The sequence below is a fragment of the Mesocricetus auratus genome, unplaced genomic scaffold (assembly GCF_017639785.1).
Source record: "Mesocricetus auratus isolate SY011 unplaced genomic scaffold, BCM_Maur_2.0 Super-Scaffold_100676, whole genome shotgun sequence".
Classification (NCBI taxonomy): Eukaryota; Metazoa; Chordata; class Mammalia; order Rodentia; family Cricetidae; genus Mesocricetus; species Mesocricetus auratus.
Genome location: NW_024429266.1, coordinates 134,547,171 through 134,571,480, shown reverse-complemented (window position 1 = coordinate 134,571,480; position 24,310 = coordinate 134,547,171). Strand labels below are relative to the sequence as shown.

Here is a 24,310-nt window from a genome sequence, read left to right as displayed (position 1 = left end):
AAGGTGGAAGAGTCTCAGATCTCCCCATGAGTGTTCACATATGTGCACATGTTCACACACACGCAGCGCATGCATAAATACACTCATGCATAAACATCTCACACACACATACACAAGCACACTACACACGAGAAAATGAATTGCTACTCTGCAGTAGACTTGATAAATGTGGCACCACCCATCCTTAACGAAGCTGGCTCCTGTGTCTGCCTCGCCCCTCCCCCAGGGTTTCCTATCCCGGGCTGCACGGACTTCCTGTGACTCAGGTGACTCTCTTTCCTTCGCCCCTTTTCTGTTTCATCATCGACTGTGAGACAGTCCTGCTTTGTTTCAGTGTCCCTTGCCTCACCTTCACACCTGATCTCTCCTGAGGAAATGCAAGCTCTGTTGGATTCATTGAAGACTTCAGGGGAGCAGAAAGCTCACACACGCACACCCCAAGTACTTCAGTAGCCCAGCCTGCTCCTCCTGCCAGGTCTAAATAGTTAGAGGGTGGTGTCCTGACCCGCAGGACACAGTCAACAGGGGCTATCCTAGGGGGAAGGCAAATGAGGGACAAGACACACAGAGAATGAGAGCAAGACAAAATGGCTGATCAAGCTCCGTTTATTGAAAAGTTTGTACCAGCTTCTATAGGGGAGCGAGGCAGGGGGTTGGGGCAAAGGAATGCAGAACAGAACATCATTAAAGGCAGGAAGCATGGAGGAATGAGGCAGGGGATTGGTTGACTGTGTCCTGCAGGTCGGGACAGGGTGTGGAAATTAGGAATTTTAGCTAAAAATTATAAAAAATAGTACGGGGGTGAATATGCTCAATGTGAAATTTATATACATACAAAAGCTTGGAGGGAAAAAAGGCAAAAAAACTCAACAAATATATATTATTATGCATACTTACGATATATAACGTATCACGGGATTCATATAGATTTATAAAGGTGACTATAGAGGAGCAGCTTAGCATATCCAAATCCTCACTGCTACCCGTAGTTTTATAGTGAAAGTAATTAACAAGCACTCACTGAAGCAGGGATCCAATAGAAGAGTACAGCGGTGTTTATAGGCTTCACATTGCATCTTAGATAGACTTGGTCATCCTGTCTATCTTCTGCTCTGTGTTCTCCAATCTCCCTCTTTCCATCTCCTCCCCATCCCCTATAGTTCACAGCACAACGTGCAACCTTCAACACATTTTGATTTCAAGAAGTGCTGTTGGCCCTGGGGGAGTTTATATTTCTTCCAAGCAGCTTCTTTACAATTTTTATGGAGTTTTGTTTTAATTAACTCTTTAGGGGGAAAAACAGTACATCCTGTTTACAACTCCCCCTCTTCTCATTTTCTTCAAATGTAATTAACCTTGACTAGCTTTCCTGGTCTATGGTGTTCATCAGGAACACATGGTAAGATGTGGGGAGTCTCTTACTGCTGTTTCCATCATCCAACTACACAGCATCCAACCAAACTCACAGTCAGTGGCCACTCCAAGGCCTTACCCATCTTGCTACAAGAAAGCAGGGTGGGTGCCAAGAGGGCATCTCCCTGAAACAAAAGTTCAAAGAACCCAGGCGGGGGTTCCTGGTCCAGCTCTGAGAGGCACCCATGGCACTCAGGCTGAGGTCTAGCAAGTTGCTCAAGGTAGTCCAGACTTGAGGGAAGAGGGTAGGGTCCTGACTCCAGATGGGAGAGGCAGCCAACAATTCCAGCAGTCATTTCTTTCACCTGATAAGCCTGTGTGCCACCCAGCCCACCTCACTTTGGGTGGAGGCTGTCTCTCTGCAGCTGCAGTCTGACCTCCCAGAAGGTCGCGCTAAGCTGTCCCATCCATCTGCCCTCCATGTTGTCACTGCGCGGCACTTCACCAGTCTCTCTGAGTGAAGAGACCACTTCCGTCCATCCACAGCACTCAAACAATTCCCGTGAAAACGGAAACCTCTGGACAAATACGGCAAGAAAATGAGCCGGATTTCCCTCTGGTGGTCTTCATTGTGCAGGGCACAAACCTCTAGGTTTTCCCACAGTGTTCGACTACTGCCTTGCTCACCGAATGTCAAAATGGGGGAAGAGTGGAGGAACGGGTTTTGGCTTCACAGAGGGTTAGTCAAAAGTCTTCTGTCTTCCTCAGTTGTTCAACACAACAATTGAAACTTCCGAGAAGGACGACAACCTGCAGTACCGCCTGGCCATCCTCCTGCAGCAGACCCTCCTCACCGCATACACCAACGTTTCCCGGGGGCTCTTTGAGCAGCACAAACTCATCTACAGCTTCATGCTCTGCGTCGAGATCATGCGGCAGCAAGCGCTGCTAACCGAGGCGGAGTGGAATTTCTTCCTCCGAGGCTCCTCAGGAATGGAGAAGGTACCTGACAGGGTGAACGGTCCCCTGCCCCCGCCCCCATCAGCTCCTGTGTCACTTGAGGAAGGAAGCATTCACTTGAACCCAGCAGAGGGCACAGTCTGTCACAGAGGGATGGCATGGTAGCAGAGCAGGAAGCACGTGGTCGCACTTCCTCCACAGTCGGGAAGGAGAGCTAGGACTAGAAGCGGGCCGGCAGAAAGGTTGAAAGCAACTTGTGGAAACAGGTGATAACATCCGTTTGTTTTGGAGTGCTATCCTGGGTCAGTTAAGTAAATTCCTCCCTGGTAAACCTCTGATAAAGATTTCTGTTTAAAAAAAAAGTATTCCTCATTCCCTCCCAAGCCATGCTTTCGGTTCAGTAAATACAGAGCAGAGTCCTTCCTTGTTCTAGACAAACAACAGGGTCGGAGAGACACTCAACAGATAAGCTACCTGCAGGCCCCTAACCACAAACTATAGAAATGGAAGGGGGGAATAAAGCAAAGGGACTGAAGCGGAGAATTCAAATTTGGGCATGTCCTTGGTTAAACTTTAAAAAATTGAGCCAGGCAATAAAAACCTCAAGACCCACCCCTAGTTACCCACTCCAGCAATACCCCACCTCCTAGAGCTTTCACAACCTTACCCAGAGCGCCATCAGCTAGAGACCCACTGTCCAAACACAGGAGCCTGCCGGGGGCAGTCCAAATCCAAACCACAGCACAAGTCACCCAACACTGTTCCCCAGTCAGGAGCCCGGCCGCAGCCCAGCTATGCCTCCAGCTGGCTGGAGAATCTGATCAACTTTGTCCTGTGCAGCTTTGTCCTGGCCTCAGAAACAGAAGTGGCCAGTGAGTCAGAAAATTAATTATCTGGGAAACCAGAGAGATGGCTCAGGGGTCAAAAGGGCTTGCTGCTACTCCAGAAGACCAAGATGAGCTCCCGGCACTCACATCTGACAGCGTACAACTACCTATCATCACTCTGACTCCAAGGGACCCGACATCCTCCTCTGAATTTCCTGGGAACCTGCACACAAGTGTACTCACGCACAAGCATGCTTAATTTTTAAAAAGCACCTGGAGAGATGATGCCATTGTCAAGAGCATGGGCTGCTCTTGCTGGGATCTGGGTTCTATTTCCAGCACCCACATGGTAGTTCACAACTAACTGCCTATAACTCCAGTTCCAGGGAATCCAGGCCTTCTTCTGGCCTCCTTGGTTACCAGACATGCACAAGGTGTACATGCATGCATGCAGGCAAGCACTCATACACACATAAAATATTTTTAGAAAGAAAGAAAAAAGGAAATTTGGGCTGGAGAGATGGCTCAGTGGTTAATAGCACTAGCTGCTCTTCCAGGCTGACTCTTGAATCCTGGATCTGGGCTGGATAGATGACTCAGAGGTTAAGAGCACTGACAGCTCTTGCAAAGCACCTAGGTTCAGTTCTCAGCATCCTCATAACAGCTCACAACTGTCTAACTCCAGTTCAAGGGGATATAAAACACTGTCTTCTGGCCTATATGGGCACTGCATGCATGCGGTACACTTACATACAAGCAGGCAAAACAGTCTTCTTCCACACAGTACAAAACAATTTTTTGAAAGTTTTAAGAATTGAAAAGATGCCGGGCGGTGGTGGCTCACACCTTTAATCCCAGCACTCAGGAAGCAGAGGCAGGCGAGTTCCAGGACAGCCTCCAAAGCAATACAGAGAAACCCTGTCTCAGAAAAAAAAAAGAAGAAGAAGAAGAATTGAAAAGAGAGAATGACAGTAAAAATCCTCCCCTGTGCTAAGTGTGGCATCAGATCCTGATGAGTAGCACATCTGGGGGCTGGAAGGAGGCCTTGGCAATTAAGAACGCTTGCTGCTCTTGTGGAAGACCTGAGTCTGGTTCTCAGCACTCACGTCGGGTGGCTCACAACTGCCATAACTCTGACTCCAGAAGATCCAACACCTTCTTCTGTCTTCTGCAGGCACCCATATGCTTGGGCTCATACAAACACACAGATAGACGCATAAACAAAAATAGAAAGACATATTAAAGAAAGAAGTAGCCTATCTGTATGCAACATGCTCATTAAACATTTCAAACCCACTGTTAAGATCTACAGCTCAGATAGCATCTTACAACAGTCAGAATGGCCAAGATCAAAAGCACTGACTACAGCTTATGCTGGCAAGGATGTAGAGTAAGGGAAACACTCTTCCATTGCTGGTGGGAGTGCAAACTTGTACAGCTGCTTTGGAAATCAGTATGGTGGTTTCTCAGAAAATTAGGAATCAATCTACCTCAAGACCCAGCAATACCACTTTGGGGCATATACCCAAAGGAAGCACATTCACACTGCAAGGGCAAGGACATTTGCTCAACTGTATTTGTAGCAGCATTATTCCTAATAGCCAGAACCTGGAAGCAACCTAGATGCTTCTCAACCGAAGAATCGATAAGGAAAATGTGGTACATTTACACAATGGAGTACTCCTTGTAAAAGCAATGACATCTTGAAATTTGCAAGCAAATGTATGGAACTAGAAAACACCATCCTGAGTGAGTCAGCCCAGACCCAGAAAGACAAATATAATATATTCTCATTCACAAGTGCACATTAGACATAAAGCAAAGGACAACCAGACTACTGGCCACAGTCCCAGAGAACTTAGTAACAAAGAGGACCCTAATAGAGATATACATGGATCCGCCTAGAAAGGGAAAAAGACAAGATCTCCCGAGTAAATTGGGAGTGTGGAGTGCAGGGGGAGGGTGGAAGGGAGAGGGGAGAAGGGAAGAGGAGCAGAGAAAAATGTATAGCTCAATTAGAATTTAAAAACTATTTTTAAAAGATATACATCCCAGAAGAGAAAACAGATCCCACTCTGGAGGAGAGTGTCCATGGTCACTCGGGAGCGTTCATGAAGATATGTGAGGTGAATGTTGTCTCCATGCTTTCTGGAACAATATCCCCTCTAGGACCCAATGGAGCATGGTAGCTGGTTTTCAAGTCTCACTACATAAAAAGCATATCTCATAAGGATATCTGCCACAGAATATGATCTTCTAGAGATTGGGTATAGCAAATTGAAAACGTTCTGGAAAGCGCTCAATATCTGGACACTGATGTGAGTATTCTCATTTTAAAGAGGGGTTAACAGGAATACAGAGTAAGTTGACTTCAACTCTCATGGATGACCTTGAGAGGATCCAGACTTCTATACAAGAAGGAAGTACAGATGGAATTTTTAGAAATCCAGACAACAGGATTGGAAGTATCTGGGGAGTTGGAGAGAGTGAGTGATTTGCTACAATTTCATGATGAAACCCAAATTGCTTCTTAAAGTGTGTGATATCTTAAGATGGAAACTCCTTCTGGTGAAGATGCTTTGACAGTTGTGCAAATAACAAGGGCTTTAAAATATTACACAAGGGACTGAAGAAATGGCTCGATGGATAAGAGCATTTGCTATTCTTACAGAAACTCTGAAAGCACCTGTGCACATCACACACACAGAGAGAGAGAGAGAGAGAGAGAGAGAGAGAGAGAGAAATAGTAAAAATAAATCTTTTTAAATAAAAGAAAATCACACAAACTTACTTGAATAAGAATGATTTGAGAAAACTGACTCCGATTCTGAAAGATGTTCTACTGTGGGCAAGATGCAGCATCTCCCGTTGCAGAGAAATCTGTTGTGAAAGAAAGAGGCAAGGTATGCACTGAATTACAGAAATTGCCACAGCCACCAACACCAGAACTCTCCACTAGTGAAGACGTCACAACTCAGCAAAGACTCAGATCATCATTTGCAATTTTTAGCAATGATGTTTTGAATTAAGGCATATGCATTTTTAGGCATAATGCTACCTGTTGCATATGTAATAGACTACAGTATAATTTCATGTGCCCTAGTAAATGAGAAACTTAATGTAACATTTAATTACATTGTCCACCTTGTTGCAGTGATCCGGAATTGAACCTGAGGTGTCTGCTAGAGTTTAGAGGGTTAAGTCTTCTGAAACTGGCTGTGGAACAGTTACAGCTACCTGTTAATATTCAAAAATCATTGGGCTATCTCAGCAGTTTTCATCCTGTGTTTTGAGATTTTCTTATCAGATATCCTGCATATCCGATATGTATATTAGCATTCATAACATCAGCAAAATTAGTTTTGAAGTAGCAAAGAAGTAATTTTATGATCAGGGTCACAACAAAGGGAATGGTATTAGAGGGTTGCAGCATCTGGAACATTGAGAATCACTGGGTTATATGTTTTAAATGGTTGAAATGGATGGTGTGTGATTTGTATTCAACAACTGTTTGAAAGTGTAGTCCAAACCTCAGGCATCTATTTAGGGAAAATTCATAGAACTAGTTTTAGCCTGCAGTCATAGTTATCTCTCTTTTGAAAAACTCTTCAGCCTTATGTAAGTGCTTCCTGGAATGTTGCCTGGAGACACAATGGAGATTTCTAGTAATATCTGAAGTAACTCCATATATGCTCATCACAGCTAAAGGGTGTGTGTGTGTGTGTGTGTGTGTGTGTGTGTGTGTGTGTGTGTGTGTGTGTGTTCTTAATGGTTTTTCTTTTAAATTATGAATGTTGGGGGGCACACAAGTGCTTTCCAAGTCCAGAAGAGGGTGTTAGATCCCCTGGAATCAAACTCACAGGTGGTTGTGATCTAACTAACATGACTTCTGTAATCTGAACTCAGGTTGTGCAAAAGAAGCAAGAGTTCCTAATCTCTGAGCCACCTATCCATCCCTGTAAGATTACCTTTTTACTGTCTTGGTGCTGGTATTATTCCACTCTTCAGCTTTCCTCACCTTCCAGGCTAAGTCTATCTGCTTTAGAGGATAGTTGGACAGGGAAAAGAATGCCGTTAACCATAGAAGCACTTTGGAGTTGAGAGATGGATGCGGAATGAGGCGGGAGAGCCAGAATGTGAGCATGACATAGTTGCCTCTTTTGCTTCCCCAGGTCAACTCTGCTCTCTGCACTGTCAACTGGAAAGCCTCAGTGCCTGTTCTGATGTGCAGGGCAGTTCCCTGAGAACTGGGGGGTGACACAGCGCTGTGCCTTTTGCTTTCTTGCTTACTTCCTTGCTTTTTAAGACAATGGAGCCAAGGCTGGATTTGAACTCATGGCCCTCCTGTCTGTAGGCTGTTTTCCCATCCTGGCAGTCACTTCGAAATAATCACTCTGAGGCTTATGTTAATTGTAAATATTCCACCAATATCTCAGGCTTATTACTAACTAGCTATTACATTTTAAGTTGACCCATACTTCTTATTTATGCTCTGCCATGTGTCAGTACCTTTATTAGCATGGCACATTCATCTCCTGCTCCCTCTGCATCAGCCAGCGACTCCTTTGAGTCTGCCCTTCCTTATCCCACATTCTCAGTTTGACTTTCCCGCCTAACTGGATTCTATTCAGCTATTGGTCAGTCAGCTTGTTTATTAAACCAATGACAGTGACTAATCTTCACAGTATATGAAAGGAATTTCCATAGCACCTGTCTCCACCTCCAATGGAATTATGGGTGTGCACAACCGTAGTAACACAGTTATCTTTACCATTCATGTCTATTTCATCCTATATTACTATTTGTCTTAAGAAAATATTTGTGTGGTGGGGGGGATGTGAAGGTATACACATGGGGGTGCACCCACAAGCACATGGGTGGAGGCCAGCACAGAATGCTGGGTACCCTCTTCTATTGCTCCTCTTCCCTTGAGACAGCTCTCACTGGCCTAGAGGTCACTGGTTTTTGGTTAGGCTACTAGCCAGCAAGTTCCAACTCTCCTCCTGACTCGGAAAGATGTAAACAGCCACCCCCGAAATGTTTCCCCTGATGCTGAGAAAATGCAAGTCCTCATTCTTGCACAGTGGGTGCCCCCACCCACAAGGCCTCTCCCAGCCCCAAGAACAGGCTGTTTCTAACGCACTTTCATGGCTTATTCTCCCCTAGACAAAGTGGAAGTGCGTGCTGTTATGGTTGTCTCTGTAAGCTGCTGCTCATGTTCTCTGCCTCCCTGCAGGAGCGCCCTCCTAAGCCAGAGGCTCCCTGGCTGCCTCTTCAAATGTGGTTCTCATGCTGCGATTTAGAAGAATCCTTTCCGATTTTTGAAGGACTTACAAGAAATATACTATTACATCCCATCATTGTGCGCTTAGGTAAGATGACAAAAAATACTGTTGGTGAGGGGGATGGGGGAAATAGGCTCCTGAATCCTGGCTTTGATTCATGCACCCTTTCTCCAACATCTATACTTTTTGTCGAAAAAATTATAAGTTAATCACTTTTACAATGTCTTGAATTGAATGCACGGCCCATGAATTTTGAATATTTCATGGCTACTTTACATTCTGTGTTTGGGGGGGGAGAAACTGATGTCAGATGTCTTTCTCCTATCACTTTTCCAGCTTTTATTTTATTTTTTGAGACAGGGTCTCTCACTGAGCCCATAGTTAACCATCTCCACTAGGCTGGGTGGCCAGAGATCCACCTGCCTCCACTGTCCATTACTAGAGTTGATTTTACATGGGTGCTGGGGATCTGAACTCTGGTCTTCGTGTTTCACAATAGGCACCTTGCTCACTGAGCCATCTTCCCAGCCCCTGGTTTATCACTTTTAAGGCAGCTGTAACTGTATTCCGTAGATCTTTAAACTTTGTTAAGGGATGACATGTACGCTGAAAAGTCAGAAGTACAACTTGACGTCACACACTTACACACTTATAAGCCACCGCTGCGTTGAGAAAGGGGACAGCACCAACATCTCAGAGTCCCTCCCACTTCCTCACAGTACCTTTCCCCTTTGCTACAAGCAACAACTGCTCTGAACTGTAACGTTTTCTTCCCTGTATGTCTTAATTTGTGTTCTTTGCATTCTAAAACTAAAAGCTTTTGTAGTTCAAAGGCAATTATTATTTGGGGGTCTTATTTTATGGATCAAATTCAGTTATATGATGAAAATTATCCTTGTGCTTTGCATGAGATTGACTCTTTATGATTCCTTAGACATTTTGGCAGCTTGATGCATGTGCTGTCTATGGGAAGTGTCCTATGCATCTCATTTATTGAGAATCTATAAGTAACGGGTGTTGTTATGGTCCGGGTGTATCTTCGGTGGGGTGTTGTTGTTGCGAGGCATGAAAGTGTCTCTATTTACAGGCAGGCTTTATGGAATCCAGTTGCAGAGAGGGAGGAGTGATGAGCAAAGGGGTCAAGACCAGGCTGGAGAAACCCACAGAAACAGCTGACCTCAACAAGGGGGAGCTCATGAACCGCAGACTGATGGCTGGGAAACCAGCGTAGGACCAACCCAGACCCTCTGAACATGGGTGTCAGTTTGGAGGTCTGGTTAATCTATGAGGCCGCTGGTAGTGGATCAGTATTTATTCCTAGTACACGAATGGACTTTGGGAGCCCACTCCACATAGAGGGATACTCTTTCAGCCTAGACACAAGGGAGAGGGCCTAGACCTTGCTCCAAATGATATGACAGACTTTGAAGATCCCCCATGGAAGGCCTTACCCTCCCTGGGGAGCAGAAATGGAATGGGATAGGGGGTCAGTAAGTGGCATGGGAGGAGGGAAGGGAGAGGAAACTGGGATTGACATGTTAAACAAGCTTGTTTCTAATTTAAAGAAAAAACTGGGGGAAAAGTCAGGTTTTAGTTCATTGTATTTATTTCAGATATTGACCTATTTCTGTTTTGCAAACTGGTAAGAATGTTCAGTCCCTAGAGGATATTTGGTAATGTCCGGGGATATGTTCTTTGCCACACTAGGGCGGTGCTGCAGGTGTCTGGTGGGAAGAGACCCAGAATGCTCTGAGCTCCCTGAAATGCTCAGAACTCTCCACGGAGAGGAGCCCTGGTCCAGAAGGTCAGCTTTAGTGAGCCTGAGGAGCTGGCCAGCTTGGGTTTGCTTCTACTATGTCTGGTTGCAGATATTTCCTTTTTCCCTTCTTGGTTTCAAATGGATCATCCCCAGATCATCTCAGTTTCTCTCCTACTGACGTGAAGTTATGTTTCTCTTTTTCTCAGTACTTATTCATACTTCTAACATTACTATTTATTTAGCTAAGCACACCCAGCAAGTGTGCTAATGTGAAGTCTAAGTGGACCAGAATTTCTGAAATCCTAATATTCTCATTTGACTTTCAAATAAAGACTATCGAAAAATGCTACTCGATGAGGGCATCAAACATAAATTGCATTTGTAGGTGGTACATCAGTTAAATGAGCTAGCTAGAGGGTACAGCAGAACCCTACATGAAATGTACTCATCAGAGAAGCCCGTACATGGACAGTTGGGGACAGACCTAAGACAGAGGACTAGACGAGGCAACTGCAGACAGAGAAAGAAGGAAGGAGTTGGGTTAACAGGCATGGTAATTTTGGGAGCAGCCCATTGCTTTGTGACAAAATGATAATATGGTAAAGTGTCCACTGAATGGAAACTTTAGAAGACTATAAAAGTTTCTAAGATTTATGTTCTAAAAGTGAGATTTAGGTTTTCACTGGTGATATTTAGCAATTTAGTGATTGCACTGTCACTCTTAACTCAGTCTTCACAATTATAACAACATACACCTTTTATGATTTTCAAGTACCACAAATTCTGTTAGTTGAGAGTAATTACTTAGACTATGCAGGGACTGGAGAGATGGCTCAGTGCTTGAGAGCTTCCTGGTCTTCCAGGATGCCTGGGTTCATTTCCCAATACCCACATCAGGCAGCTCAGACCCACCTGTAACTCCAGTTCCAGGGACCAGAAGCCCCCTACCGACCTCTTTGAACACCTGCACACATAGGTATAAACTCACATACAGACACACACATACACATAAATAAAAATAAAAAGAATAGATGGAAGAGAGGAGGGTGGATCTGGGAAGAGTTACGGTGAGGAGTTGAAATACTCAACATATATTTCATGCACATATGAAATTACCAAATAATAAACATGTTATTTTAAAATATAAAATAAAAACAAGTAAGTCTTTAAAATAAAACATACAATATTTAAATATGCTAATGCACTAGAAATTAAATAGTAAATAAGAACCTTGGAGATAGTCTCCTTTGTACTTTGGGTTTGTTTGGGTTCAAACTGGATTGGATTGTCTCTGCAATGAGAGGTTCTCCCACAGCTGGTGAGCATTGCTGTGCTGTGAACCCTGTGCTGGAATACCCTGTAATCACCTCTACTTCCTATCGGGGTCACAAACTCTGCATAGGTGGACACTACCCCAGACCACTACTGTAAGTGTCCTCGATTTGGAAGTGTCATTGACTCTTGCTACTGTCAGACCGTGGAAGACATGCTCCAGGGGATCCAACACCCTCTTCTAGCCTCTGTAGACACCTATACGTATGCATGCAGATACCCACACACAAATAAAAAAATAAATCTTTTTGAAAAGCTAACTAGCATCCTAATCCGCACATAGGATGCAGGTTCAATTCTTGGGACTATTGCATAGCTGGAATGATGTGGGAAGAATGATGTTTGTGTTTGGGGACATGTGGTTGTATATATGTCAACATATTCATCTATTATATATCTCAATCAAATTCCATATGCCAGAGTCAATATTTCTTCTGTGGAAGGCTAGAAGTTGCACGCTGTTTTTTCTAATTTTCTTTTTAGATGTATTTTGTTTTTATGTTTATTGATGTTTTACTTGCCTGTATGTCTGTGTACCATATGCATGTCTGGTCAGAAGAGGGCACCGGATCCCCTGGAACTGGAGTTATGTGTAGTTGTGAGCCACCATGCAGGAGCTAGGAATTGAACTTGGGGCCTCTGGAAGAATAGCCAATGCTCTTAACCTCTGAGCCGCCTCTCCAGCCCTCTGCATGCTATTTCTTAACATTATTGTACTTGTTTTCTGCTTTTCCTACTATCTCCAACAGGTACTGCTTGACATATTTCATGTTATTTTCTAATATATGTCTTTATTTTGCTATGCTTTTATTGTATAATTTACATTTTAATTAGTAGAACTTGACCTATTGCCTCATTTAACCATGATTACATTTTGTTTTACCTGGTGTTACTCTAATCATTTCCAATTTCACCTTTGTTTAATATAATATCTCTATATATTCCTGGATTTTTAACCTCTCAGTTAATTTGGGGGGTTGTATTTTGCTATTGAATTTTGTTTTGTGATCTCATTTAAAATTTTTTGCTTTCTATCTAGTTTGAATAGGAGAGAGGTTAATACTTTCATAGTTGTGTTTTTAAAAACTGGCAGCAAACACAGGTATCTTCTTTTAACTAGCAACATGTATTTATTTAATTTCAGAGTCAAACCTGCTTGTATTTTTTTAAATCTTTTAAAATTGTCTTTCCAGGATCTTTTGAGACCTATATTAACCCACAGCAATGGGAAGGATATGTTAAATCAAAACACGAAGAGGGAAAGGAACGTTCTTGGGGTTCAGAGTTCAGCTCTTTCCATAAGTTAATTCTTATTAAGTGCTGTAAAGAAGAAAAGGTGGGTCATCATTTCATAACATTTCCGCCAAAGATCATCAGCTAGTTATCAGTCACACATTCGCATGAGGCTAAGAACAGCCAAGTTTAGGAAGTGGCTTTAAAATGAAAAGGATTGTTTTAGTAGAATGTGTTTTCCATGCGGGACAAGAGAAAAGCCAGCTGGGACCCTGGTCACCTCTCGTCAGCCATACACTATTAGGGAAGTTCTGCCTTCTCTCACATAGGACTTGGGTCTGTTGGAAGGTTTGGGGAGGGAATTAATCTTAGCAACAGCGGGGAGGAGGCATCTGATGGGCACAAAACCATAGTCTCCAGACCTGTTTGAAAACTGCTGAAGCAGTCTGTGTGAGAGATCACAGACACCCGAGTCAAGACAAAAGTAGCAGATTGGGATGTGATAAGGAAACGGCCGTGGCTCCCAGGATCTGCCTGGGTTGGGGGGGGGGGGTGGCTGTTTGCACCAAATCTAAGCCAAAGGGAAAGGTTAAACATGTGAGGTAGAGAAAGATGGCTGTGAACTGTCAGTGCCTGCCAGCTGGAGTGGATGGCTGTCTGGAAACTCCAGAGGAAGGCATGTGATGGACTACAGATGAGGGAACCACCAGTGTTCCGTTGGGAAGTAACGCCACTGAGGTTATTGTGACTGGGAGGATGATACTTAGTACAATAGGAGATCACGGGGCAGAGGATGATACTCCGATGAGCCCCGCCTTTGAGGAAGGAAAAGGAGCAGTCACAGAAGCAGGAAGAATGCCGAGAGAAGCATCATGGAAAAGAGTAAGGCTTGCAGTTTCATCATGGCAAGGTAACAATGGATGCTGATGGTTTGTTTTCCAATGTGCAGATGTGATCCCACTTTTGCTGGTAACAAAGGACTAATATCACCTGCTAAGAACCCTCACAGTGAGTTTCAGGAGGCACTAAATAGAAATGGAAGCTGTTCTTTGTAGGAGAGATGGAGGCAGGAGAAGGTCACTGTGAGGAGAACTAACTAGAATTAGCTAGAAATGGCTAGAGCACTCCTACTGATGCGGTGCTGCCCTGCCTCTGGAGGAAAATAGGGCTGGCGTGGATGCAGATGACTGCAGTGAAAGCATAGCAGCCGCAGCATCACTGAAAGCGTGGCTAAGACTTTTCTAGAAAAAGGAAGTCAATAAAGGGTTTATGGATGTAAAAAGAGGTTTCGTTGTGAACAGATGACACTGGACTGTGGTCGTTATCTCTGGTTGGCCAGCTCCACAGCTATCTGAGACGAGACGAGATGCCCTCGAGTTACAAGACAAGGAACTCTTCATGTTGACCCTGAGCTCGGCCTGTGCCACCTTGGATGGTGGTAGAATGGCCGGGACCCAGAAACACTCCGGGAAGGAAGGCTCTGAAACGTATGGAAAGCCTTCAAAGAGAATGCAACAGTGGCTACCAGCGGAATGTTGATAAAGACAGCGGGGACTAGAAAGCAAGAGTACCAAAGAGAAAGGAGCTTTGAGAATTAAGCTACTGTGGCTAGAAAATTCTCAACTGTGAGAAATGTTGCAAGATATCCAGTCTGTTTTTACACAACTGCATGTTTGTTTCTCTAGGGGAAAAAGATTTTATTTTAAAAAAAACAGATTTCTTAATGTGCATTAATATTTTGCCTGCGCATACTTGTGTGCACTGTGTGCATGCCTGGTACCTGCCAAGGTCACAAGAGGTCACTGGATCCTTTGCAAACATGTAGGTGCTTTTCATCCCTGGGCCTTTTCTCTAGATTTCAAAAGACGAGTTTTTAATAGGGATAGACATGTAAGAGAAATTAACTAACCTTTTGTACAAACTTTATTTTGACTCACAATGAACCACATTGATATTTAAGCATGTATACATACACATCTACTATTCGGTCAGATAAAGGTGAACACTAGCTTTATGTTTGAAATTAATGGATTATAATTAGTAACTGTGTGGTTATGTTGTTAAAAGACTGCTGTGCAGAAACATGCCGAATTCCTTTAAGGCAAAATGATGCATGGGACTTGGCCCGAAATAACGCTGGGGACTGAAAGAATGAGCAGAGTTATCAATGAGTCGAGATCCAGTTTTGTCTTAATAGATGCTGGAGCAGAGTGGAGAATCGGGTTTATGATTCTTTCACTTATAAGTCTAAATAAAAAGTCTGTAGCTGTAACACCTGGTCTCATGCTTACACATAACTGGGCTCTCTATGAAAGGAAGCTGGAGACATGGCTCAGCAGTGCAGAGAATATACTGCTTTTGCAGATGACCCGAATTCAGTTCCCAGTACCCACATTAAACAGTTCACAACTGCCTGTAGTCCCAGCTCCAGGGGATCCGATTCCCTCTTTTGGCCTCTATGGATACTGTGCTCACAAACACACAGCCTCACAGGGATGCACACACAATTTAAAATAAAAAAATGAAATCATTTTTTAAAAATGATGAAAACTACAAATGGCAGGCATCTATGCCAACACACAGAAGACTTACTGAAAAAGTTTTGCCTGTACATTCAACCAAACTTCTTATAAGACTTATGCTGCCAAACAAAATTTGCTTCACAAGTTAACATGGAAGAGTCCAGAATCCAGATTTTGGTTTAGAAATGAGAATCAGTCAGTCATTCCAGTTATTCAAATCAGCCAAGACCACAGACAGGATCACACTGAAAAGGGGAGTCAAAAGTGACAATACTCCCTTCCAACTAGATACCATCATCAAATCATTCAGGAGCATTGTTCCTCTGTTTGCTCCAGACAATGACGTGATAAATAAATGGGGTTGGGGACTAGGCATAGTGACATGTGCCTGTAATCTCAGCACTTTTGAGATAGAGGCAAATGGATCTCTATGAGGTCAATTTCATCTACTCGATGAGTTCCAGATTAACTAGGAGCTTACAAGATGATCCTGTCTTGAATAAATAAGCCAATTAGCTAACTGGACAGAAAAAAGAAATTGGACCTTGAAATAAAGAATCCAAATTAAGTTTCAGGCTTCAAACTGAAGATCTAGACTCCTACCCAGATAAAGTACCTGTTGAAGCTTTAGAACAGATAAGACCAGAGACAAGATCTCAGAGTCAAGAGTGCCTGACCTGTCCTTCCCAGGTCTGTTCTAAAGAGGGTCGTTGGATGTGCAAAGGTTCTGCCTACTGGAGTCAACTGTTCCTTCAGGAGAATAGGGACATTCCAACACAGGTGATCCTCACGGGGTACTACAGTCTCGTACACAAATCCAGCCTCCTTCAGAAGCAGCTTGCTTAGACCCAAAGATGAAATTTCATTCTAAAAATTAAAAAAAAAATTCTTAGTGAGTCAGCAAAAAGGCTCAGCAGGTGAAAGCACTTTCTGTGCAAACCTAATGCCCTGGGTTCAGTGCCCAAACCTCAAGATGGAAAGAGAGGACTGATTCTCTAAAGTTGTCTTCTGACCTTCATACCTACACTCAAGTGCACAAGCACATGTCCACGTGCACGCACACACACACACACACACACACACACACACGCACTCACACACACACACTCAGAAGTCCTGCACACAGCAATCTGCACCCAGCACCCAGTTCAGGCAGCAGACAAGTAGTCACTTGCACACGCATGGCACACACATGGCATATACAGCTCCAGGGGGTTTGGTGCCCTCTTCTGGCCTCTACCAGTACCTGCACTCGCATTCACATGCCCACATCCAGAAACACACATAATTAAAAATAAATAAGTTATTTTTTTAGATACCAAAGTGCATAGCATCCTCTTTTAAGAGAGAGAAAATTGGGGTAGAAAAGTAAGGTGTCCTCATGCAGCATACAACTTTTAACCTTCTTTTCCTTTCCAACTTTCAGGTGGTTTTTGCTCTTACAGACTTTGTGATAGAGAATCTTGGCAAGCAGTTTATCGAGACACCTCCAGTAGACCTGGCCACTCTGTATCAGGACATGTCCAGCAGCACACCCCTGGTGTTCATCTTGAGCACAGGCTCCGATCCCATGGGCGCCTTTCAAAGGTTTGCCCGGGAGAGTGGGTATGCAGAACGGTAAGGTCACATCACAAAGTTATAGTTGTATATGTTTGTGTATGTAAATATATGTATTATATATTACATTGTTATTGTCCATATCAACCTTACACTAAAGTGTATAGGAATTTAGTATGAGGAATTGGATCATATAATTATGGAGTCTGAGCATCCAAGTTCTGCACTGGGCACCTTGGAGGCTCTGAAGAGCTGATGATATTTAACTCTAGTCTAAGTCTGAGAGACAGAGATCTAGGACAGGTGATGGAATGAGCTCTAGGCCAAAGTCTTGAGACCTAAGAAGAGTCATTGCTTCAGTCTGAACCTAAAATCTGGAAAATACCATACCTCAATTTCACAGTCAGGCAGACTGAGTTCTCTCCATCCCTGATGAGCATGCAGACATACAGAGCCCACGTGCAAATCTGAGTGATTTGTTGTCACTCCAGATATTGAGCAAAACCTCTGCTTCACTAACGGTTGACCACTAAGCCCACCAACCAGAGAGATCAGTGTGTATACATTGCAAAGTATACAGTCATTAGAAAAGTCACTAAATAAAAATAGCAGCCACACACATATCAATAGTAAATATCAGCAATAGTAAACCTGATTTCTATAGTTGCCACATTAGATATTCAAAATATCTACGTTTCAAAAAATTACAGTACATCCAAAGAAACAAGAGAAATGGGAAAGTATGGTTCATTCACAAGGGAAATAATTAACAACTTACTTTGAAAAATGTACGACATTGAACTTAATAAAAATATTAAAATATCTTTTTAAATATATTTTAACTGACTCATAGTAATTATGAGTTACTGTGTTATAGGTATATTTACATTATACACACACACACACATAGTAACATCAGACATGTATATATTCCATTTTTTAGGATCAGATCTGTGTGACTGACATATTCATCAAAATTCTCTCTACCAGTAATTTTGAAATAAGTAGTTAACACTTGCCAACCAGTTAGTATAATCCTCCTGTCCACCTGCACCCTGTACCTGTTGGATGTCCCTTATCCCTCACCAAACCCCTTCCTAGGGTCAGTCTGAACCATGACCCTCTTCTATATGTTTTTAAACTCAGCTTTTTAGCAGATAGTGGTGGTGCACACTTTTAATCCCTGCGCCAGGGAGGCAGAGACAGGAGGATCTCTGTGAGTTCGAGGCCAGCCTGGTCTACAGAGGGGGTTCCAGGGCATCCAGGGCTGTTACACAAAGAAACCTTGTCTCAAAAAATAAAAATCAACTCTTTATTTTCTACATAGAAGTAAAAATATTTAATATTTGAATAACAAAAATTTGGGCTGTTTTAATTTTAGTCATAACAGCCAAAAGAAAGCACAGGCAAGGGACTGAAGGGAAACACAAAAGATGCCTCACCCAAATGAGGGCATCAATAAACAGGATTTACGTGAAGAAACCAGGTGGAAATTGTAGAGGGGAGAAGCAAGGTCCTTGAAGGAAGGCAGCACTGAAGGGATGGAGCACACATGTGAGGAGGCAGGAAAAGACACAGTGGGCGTGAACACAGGTCAACTGAAATTGCTCAGAGCAGAAAGAATAAGGGATGAAGAAGAATTAGTGGGAGACTGAGATCAGTAAGTGTAAAGGTCCCAGGGGAGGGACAGAAAAGCACAGGAAGGATGGCTGCAGATGCCCCCTTGGCACTCACACCCTGTCTCGGAGCCTGTGGGCTCAGACTGAGTAAAATGACCAGCTTTCTGCACGCTCAGCTTGTGGGTGGAAGACTGTGGGTTGGCCCGGTCTCCACAAACACCCATTATATCTTACATATGAGCATATGCATACAACTGTGTGTGTGTCGTGAGAATGGATCTGCATACATTTTCGAGGAGGAGTGTGTGTGTGTGCGCGTGTGTGTGTGTCCTATTGATTCTGTTTTTCTGAAAAACTCTAACAGTGGGTATGAGGTTTCCTTGGGTGGGGGTGTGAAAATATTTCTGAAAAGAGCGGTCACTCACTAGCCATTCAACATTGTGAACACACTAGAAGACACTGAACTACATGCTTTTACAATGGGTAAAAGGAATGAATAAATATTACTAAAGCAAAACAAGATTTAACACATGTCAAGATTTACTATAACCTATTAGAAAGAATCATTTAGACATTGTGGTCCAGTCAAAACTAGATAAATAGATGGCCAAAAGAGAATAGAAAAATCAGAAATAGACTCACTTAATTAGGGAAACCATTTGTGATGAAAGTGACACTTTAAAGCAATGAAGAAAGAAGAATAGTCATGTGTATATGTAGTCCTGAGTTGGTGACATGGCCATGCACATAAAACAAGCTTTGACCAGTACCCCATCTTGTGCATGTAAATCGATCTTGATGGCTGGTAGATAGAAACATGGTAGGCAAAGCAATGAACAGAGGATAATACAAGAAATATCATCTGAAGTACGGAACTGTTTCTCAAATGAAATGTGAGAAACAGGTCATTTAAAAGCGTGGCAAGCTAGGTGTCACTATGCACATCTGTATACTAATGCTCGAGAGGCGGAGGAAGAGAGTTTCACATTCATGGCCAAGCTGAGCTATGCAGCAAATCCGAAACTCACTGAGCAAAGGCATCCTCAGCCAAGCTAATGACCTAAGTCCAGTCCCTGGGTCCCACGTGGTGGAAGGAGAGATCTGATTCCTGTGATTGTCCTGTGATTCCCATATGCACACCATGGAGACTAAGTACCCATGCATATATATGTGTGTCACGTATACAGACAATATAAATAAATGTAGTTTAAAAATTAATTAAAATAGACAGAGAAGGAGGACTGATGAGCAAAGGGATTAAGATTGGGCTAGTTTAACCCCCAGAAACAGCTGACCTGACAAGGGTTAGCTCTTGAATCCCAGACTGATGGCTGGGAATCCAGCATGGACCTGATCAAGACCCCCTGAATGTGGGTGTCAGTGAGGAGGCCTAGGTAATCTATTGAGCCTTGGGTAGTAGATCAGTATTTATCCTGGGTATACAAATGTACTTTGGGCTCCCATTCAACAATGAGAGATGCACTCTCACCCTGAACTCTTGGGGGAAGGTCTAGACCTTGCCCTGGATGAAATGACAGACTATGGACACCCCCATGGAGGGCCTCACCCTCCCTGGGGGAAATGAGGGGATATTGGGGGGTTGGTGGGAGGGCGCTGGAGGAGGGGAGGGAAAAGGAGAGGGACCTGGAATTGACATGTGAACAACCTTGTTTCTAATTTAAATTTAAATTTAAAAATAAAATATAAAAAAATTAATTAAAATACCCATATTGCTTAAAGTAGCATGAAAACCTTCTACTGTTGTTCCATTTAGAGTGCAATCCATTTCCCTGGGACAGGGGCAAGGCCCCATTGCCGAGAAGATGATCAAGGATGCAATGAAAACTGGAAACTGGGTGTTTCTGCAGAACTGCCATCTTGCTGTTTCTTGGATGTTGGCAATGGAAGAGCTGATCAAAACCTTCACAGACCCAAGTAAGTTGTGTGCATTGCTTCTGAGTAATGGCACCAACCTCACACAGCCTTTCTTGTTCAGACGGTCTAATGGCGATTCCCCATTATGGACCTCATGCTTTCTCTTACTGAGAAGAAAGATGTGTGTCAAGTTCCACAATCAGAACTCAAAAAAGGCTTTTGAACTCCCATTAAGGAAGCCACCTGAACTCGAAATGCATCTTATGGTTGTGATAGAAAGAAATAGAAAAACAGGCTTGGGTCAAGAAAAGACATTAAATCTTACCCTATACAATGAAAAGCACAGAGCCTCTGCATTGTGGCATAGACCTTGAATCCCTCCTCTGGAGTAGTAAAGGCAGCAAGACCAGGTGTGAGAAGTCATCTTTGGCTACAAGGAAAGTTCGAGACCAGCCTGGGCTACAAGATACCCTGTCTAAAATAAAACAAAACAGAAATAGAGAGAAGTACAGGACCAGGTGTAGTGGTGCACATCTTTAATCCCAGTGCTCTGGAGTCAGGAGCAATTGGATCTCTGTGAGTTCCAGGCCAGCCTTCTGTATCATAAAAAAAAAAAAGAAAGAAAATCAGAGCCAGGATGCCATAGGGAGAGGAGCAAATGGCCTCGGGTATCCAGGACCCTTTCTCTGGGGCCTTACCAACTATAGAAAGCTTTCAGAGCAGGTAAGAGCTATGTGACTTCTGTCTCATTTACTCGCTGCTGCCTGTTGAACAAACAAGATGCCTCTTTACAGGTTACCCAGCTGCCTTGGTCACTAAGTCACCTTCCCCAACAGGCCCCTCATCCCCAATGCCACACCTGTACATTTAAATGAGAAATGATGACAGGTAAAATGATCTCACACCCAATGAGAAATGACAAGGTCTTAACTACAGGTCAGAATCCGGCATCACAAAAGCTGTTCCTGTCAATAGGCCTCCTTCAGCTCCTTGCCAGCTTTTCAAGAAGCCTTAGAAGACTGACAGGAGTTGGGCATGAAGTCCCACCCCCAGCTGAGGAGCTATGTTGGCAACTGATAGCTGCTGGGAGAGGGACAGTCGATTTTTGCTGAGTGTGGCCCTTGGTAAGGTGACATCTAAAAGTATTTAGGCAGCACAAATTGGACTTGATAGATGTAAAAAAAAAAAAAAGACTCAAAGTTGTATGAAAGGTTATGGAGAAGATGAAATGATCAAAAATTCTCAAAGAACCAATAAAATCTACATGTTGAACAAAGGTAAGTGGTTTTATTGATATGTCCAATTTCTTTATCAAAGCATGCCAGCTTCTAGACTTCAGGTCCCCCTGACAGGAAGTCTCAAGATGACCACTGCTTTCATCCTCACGAAGTTTATGATACCTTGAAATGTATAAACTGAGTCTCTCGAGGCATTGTATTCCCTCCCTAGAATAACTATTTCTCACAGGACTCCAACAAGCTACACATTTTTCTTCCTGTTGTTTTGTCTTTGTTTTAACAGATCAGGCAATCAAGGAGACTTTCCGGCTTTTTCTAAGCTCCATGCCTAGTCCAACATTTCCTGTGACAGTCCTTCAGAACTCTGTCAAGGTAATGCTTGTACACAACTCGAATGTGAGAGAACTGGTCTCTGAGTATCCGCCCAGGGCCCCACTATAAAAGCAAGCGAGGAAGTGATTTCCCAGACAGTTCTCATTTTTGCATGTCCTGGTCTACTGGCCATTCAACTCTTCTGACTCTCCCCTCTGCAAGAAAATGCTACAGGTGTAGAGTAAGGAGAATGGGTCCCCTCCCAGACCTAAGGGACTGTTTCTGCATGTGACAGACAGGAATGCCTTCAGTTTCTAGGTTTCAGTGCAGTAAGTTTCCATTATGAGAGGAATCTTTGCCTATGAAAAACAAGAGACACCTCTCTCCTCCCTTCCCTCATATCATGGTGAAACACCGTATACAGGATAGTTCTGTATTTTGAGATGACCACAAGAGCCAATGGAGATCTGCTAGGCTTTCTGCTTAATGATGGGAAGGACTCCAAATGGAAATATCTGGAGTTCTTGTTATGGTGATTCAACCATGGTAGTTCTGAGGACCCCGCTAGGCTCTGTTCTCTATGGACTGTGGCTAAACAAGACAAAAAGTAGTGGTACTAGGGAGATGGCTCAGTGAGTAATAGAACTTGATGTACAAGCGTAGGACTTGAGTTCAAATCCCCAGTACTCCTATAAAAAGCCAGGCATACCATATATGCCTATAACCCCAGTGCTATGAAAGAAGAGTTAAGAAAATTACTGGGCTTTGCCAGTCTCTAGTCCATCTATAGGGTCAGTGAGAGACTCTGTCTCGAATAAATAAGATAGAGAATGATAGAGTAGAACACCTGACACTCTCCTCTAGCCCCTGAGCACACATGGGTGTGCACATAAACACACACATACACACATACACATAAGACAAAAAGTAAGTCTGACCATTCCTAAAATGCCCCCATGGGCATCAGTTATCCATATCTCTGTGGCTCCAGTGTGTGCATGCTTTCCAGAAATAATGCGACCCTATAAAATCACCCTCCCTGCCATGTATGTTCTCTAAATCCAGGTGACCAATGAGCCTCCAAAGGGCTTACGTGCAAATATCAGGAGAGCCTTTACTGAAATGACACCCTCATTTTTTGAAGAAAATATACTTGGAAGAAAATGGAGACAACTGATATTTGGTATTTGTTTCTTCCACGCAATTATTCAGGTATACTCCATTCAGCTTTTTAGAAAAGATTTGTGTATTTCTATTTATTTGTGTGTATGTGTGGGGGGTGTATGAGAGTGTGTGTGTACGAGTGAGTGAGTGTGTGGGTGAATGAGTGTATACCACATATGTGTGGGTGCTTGGGCCACCAAAAGAGGGTGTTGGGGCCTCTGGCTCTGAGGTTAGAGAGTCATGAGCCACCTGACATGGGTGCTGGGACCCAAACTTGGGTCCTCTGGAGGGACAGCAAGCACTCTTAAGCCACTGGGCACATCTCTCTAGACTCAGATTCTGCTTTTTAACAGCAATAAAAAAAAGTGTTCTATGTTAGAAATATGTAAATAGCTAAGACGTAAGTGAAAATTTTTAAAAGGCGTTTTGAAACCTTAGGCCCATTCAATGTTAGAACCCAAGTTTATTTAGCTCAGCCACCAGTCTCTATGCCTTCCTTGACTCAGCATCTCACAGCCCCAGCTCTTGCCTCTATCCCAATCTGCCTAGAGAATACCATCACCCAGGTGAACGCATGAGATCCAGTTCAGCAGCTCAACTCTGCCTTGCTCCAAATCTACCACCCCTCCAGAATCCAGTCGCAAAATTGGTGGTCCCTACAATGAAAACTCCAAGAACATCTTTCTCCTTTATTCACCCACGTATGTTTTGCTGGGTGTTGTTTTAAGGCACAATCTTACTACATAGCCCAGACTTCCCTTGGCTTTAAAGCCCTCCTGTCTTAGCCTCCCAGACTCTGAGACAGTGGGTGCATGTTCACCACACTCAGTTTGGTTCACGTATTTTCCCTATGGTAGCTCACTCCTATCTGCTCTGCAGGATGAGGTCACCACCTTCAAGGGACCCCCTCCTTACCTCTTATGAGAGCCATAAACCCTCTGAAAGATAGCTTTCAAAACAGTCCCAGTCTCCTCCCATCTATTCAAGATGCATTACTTGCTCCATTATATACCCTGTGACCCGTGCTTGAATTCTGACCCTACTTATCTCTAGGTTAAACTAGCTTCCTGGTTTTCAGCGGTATGTTGTCTACATAGAAAGAGTCACTGGAGGAAAAGGGATGGGTAAAGATGAAAGATATGGAATAAATAAACAAAATGATATAAAAAATCAGAAACTCCATAGGTGGAACTGTATGACATTTAGTAGAAGCTTGGTCTACAGGAGAGAATATGGAACCACTTTCTGAGCCAACCATCAGTTTAAAGTCAAGA

At 43.4% G+C, this 24,310-nt stretch overlaps 1 protein-coding gene across 1 annotated transcript in view; it reads left to right on the top strand.

Moving 5' to 3' along the window:
• Positions 1 to 24,310, top strand: part of Dnah6 (dynein axonemal heavy chain 6) — a 186,264-nt gene that overhangs the window by 139,384 nt on the left and 22,570 nt on the right. The window contains exons 61-67 of the mRNA XM_005078273.4: positions 2,122 to 2,355; positions 8,377 to 8,512; positions 12,710 to 12,852; positions 16,698 to 16,888; positions 20,222 to 20,382; positions 21,844 to 21,932; positions 22,938 to 23,084. Coding sequence (XP_005078330.1) covers positions 2,122 to 2,355; positions 8,377 to 8,512; positions 12,710 to 12,852; positions 16,698 to 16,888; positions 20,222 to 20,382; positions 21,844 to 21,932; positions 22,938 to 23,084 — 1,101 coding nt within the window. The remainder of the gene's footprint in view (positions 1 to 2,121; positions 2,356 to 8,376; positions 8,513 to 12,709; positions 12,853 to 16,697; positions 16,889 to 20,221; positions 20,383 to 21,843; positions 21,933 to 22,937; positions 23,085 to 24,310) is intronic.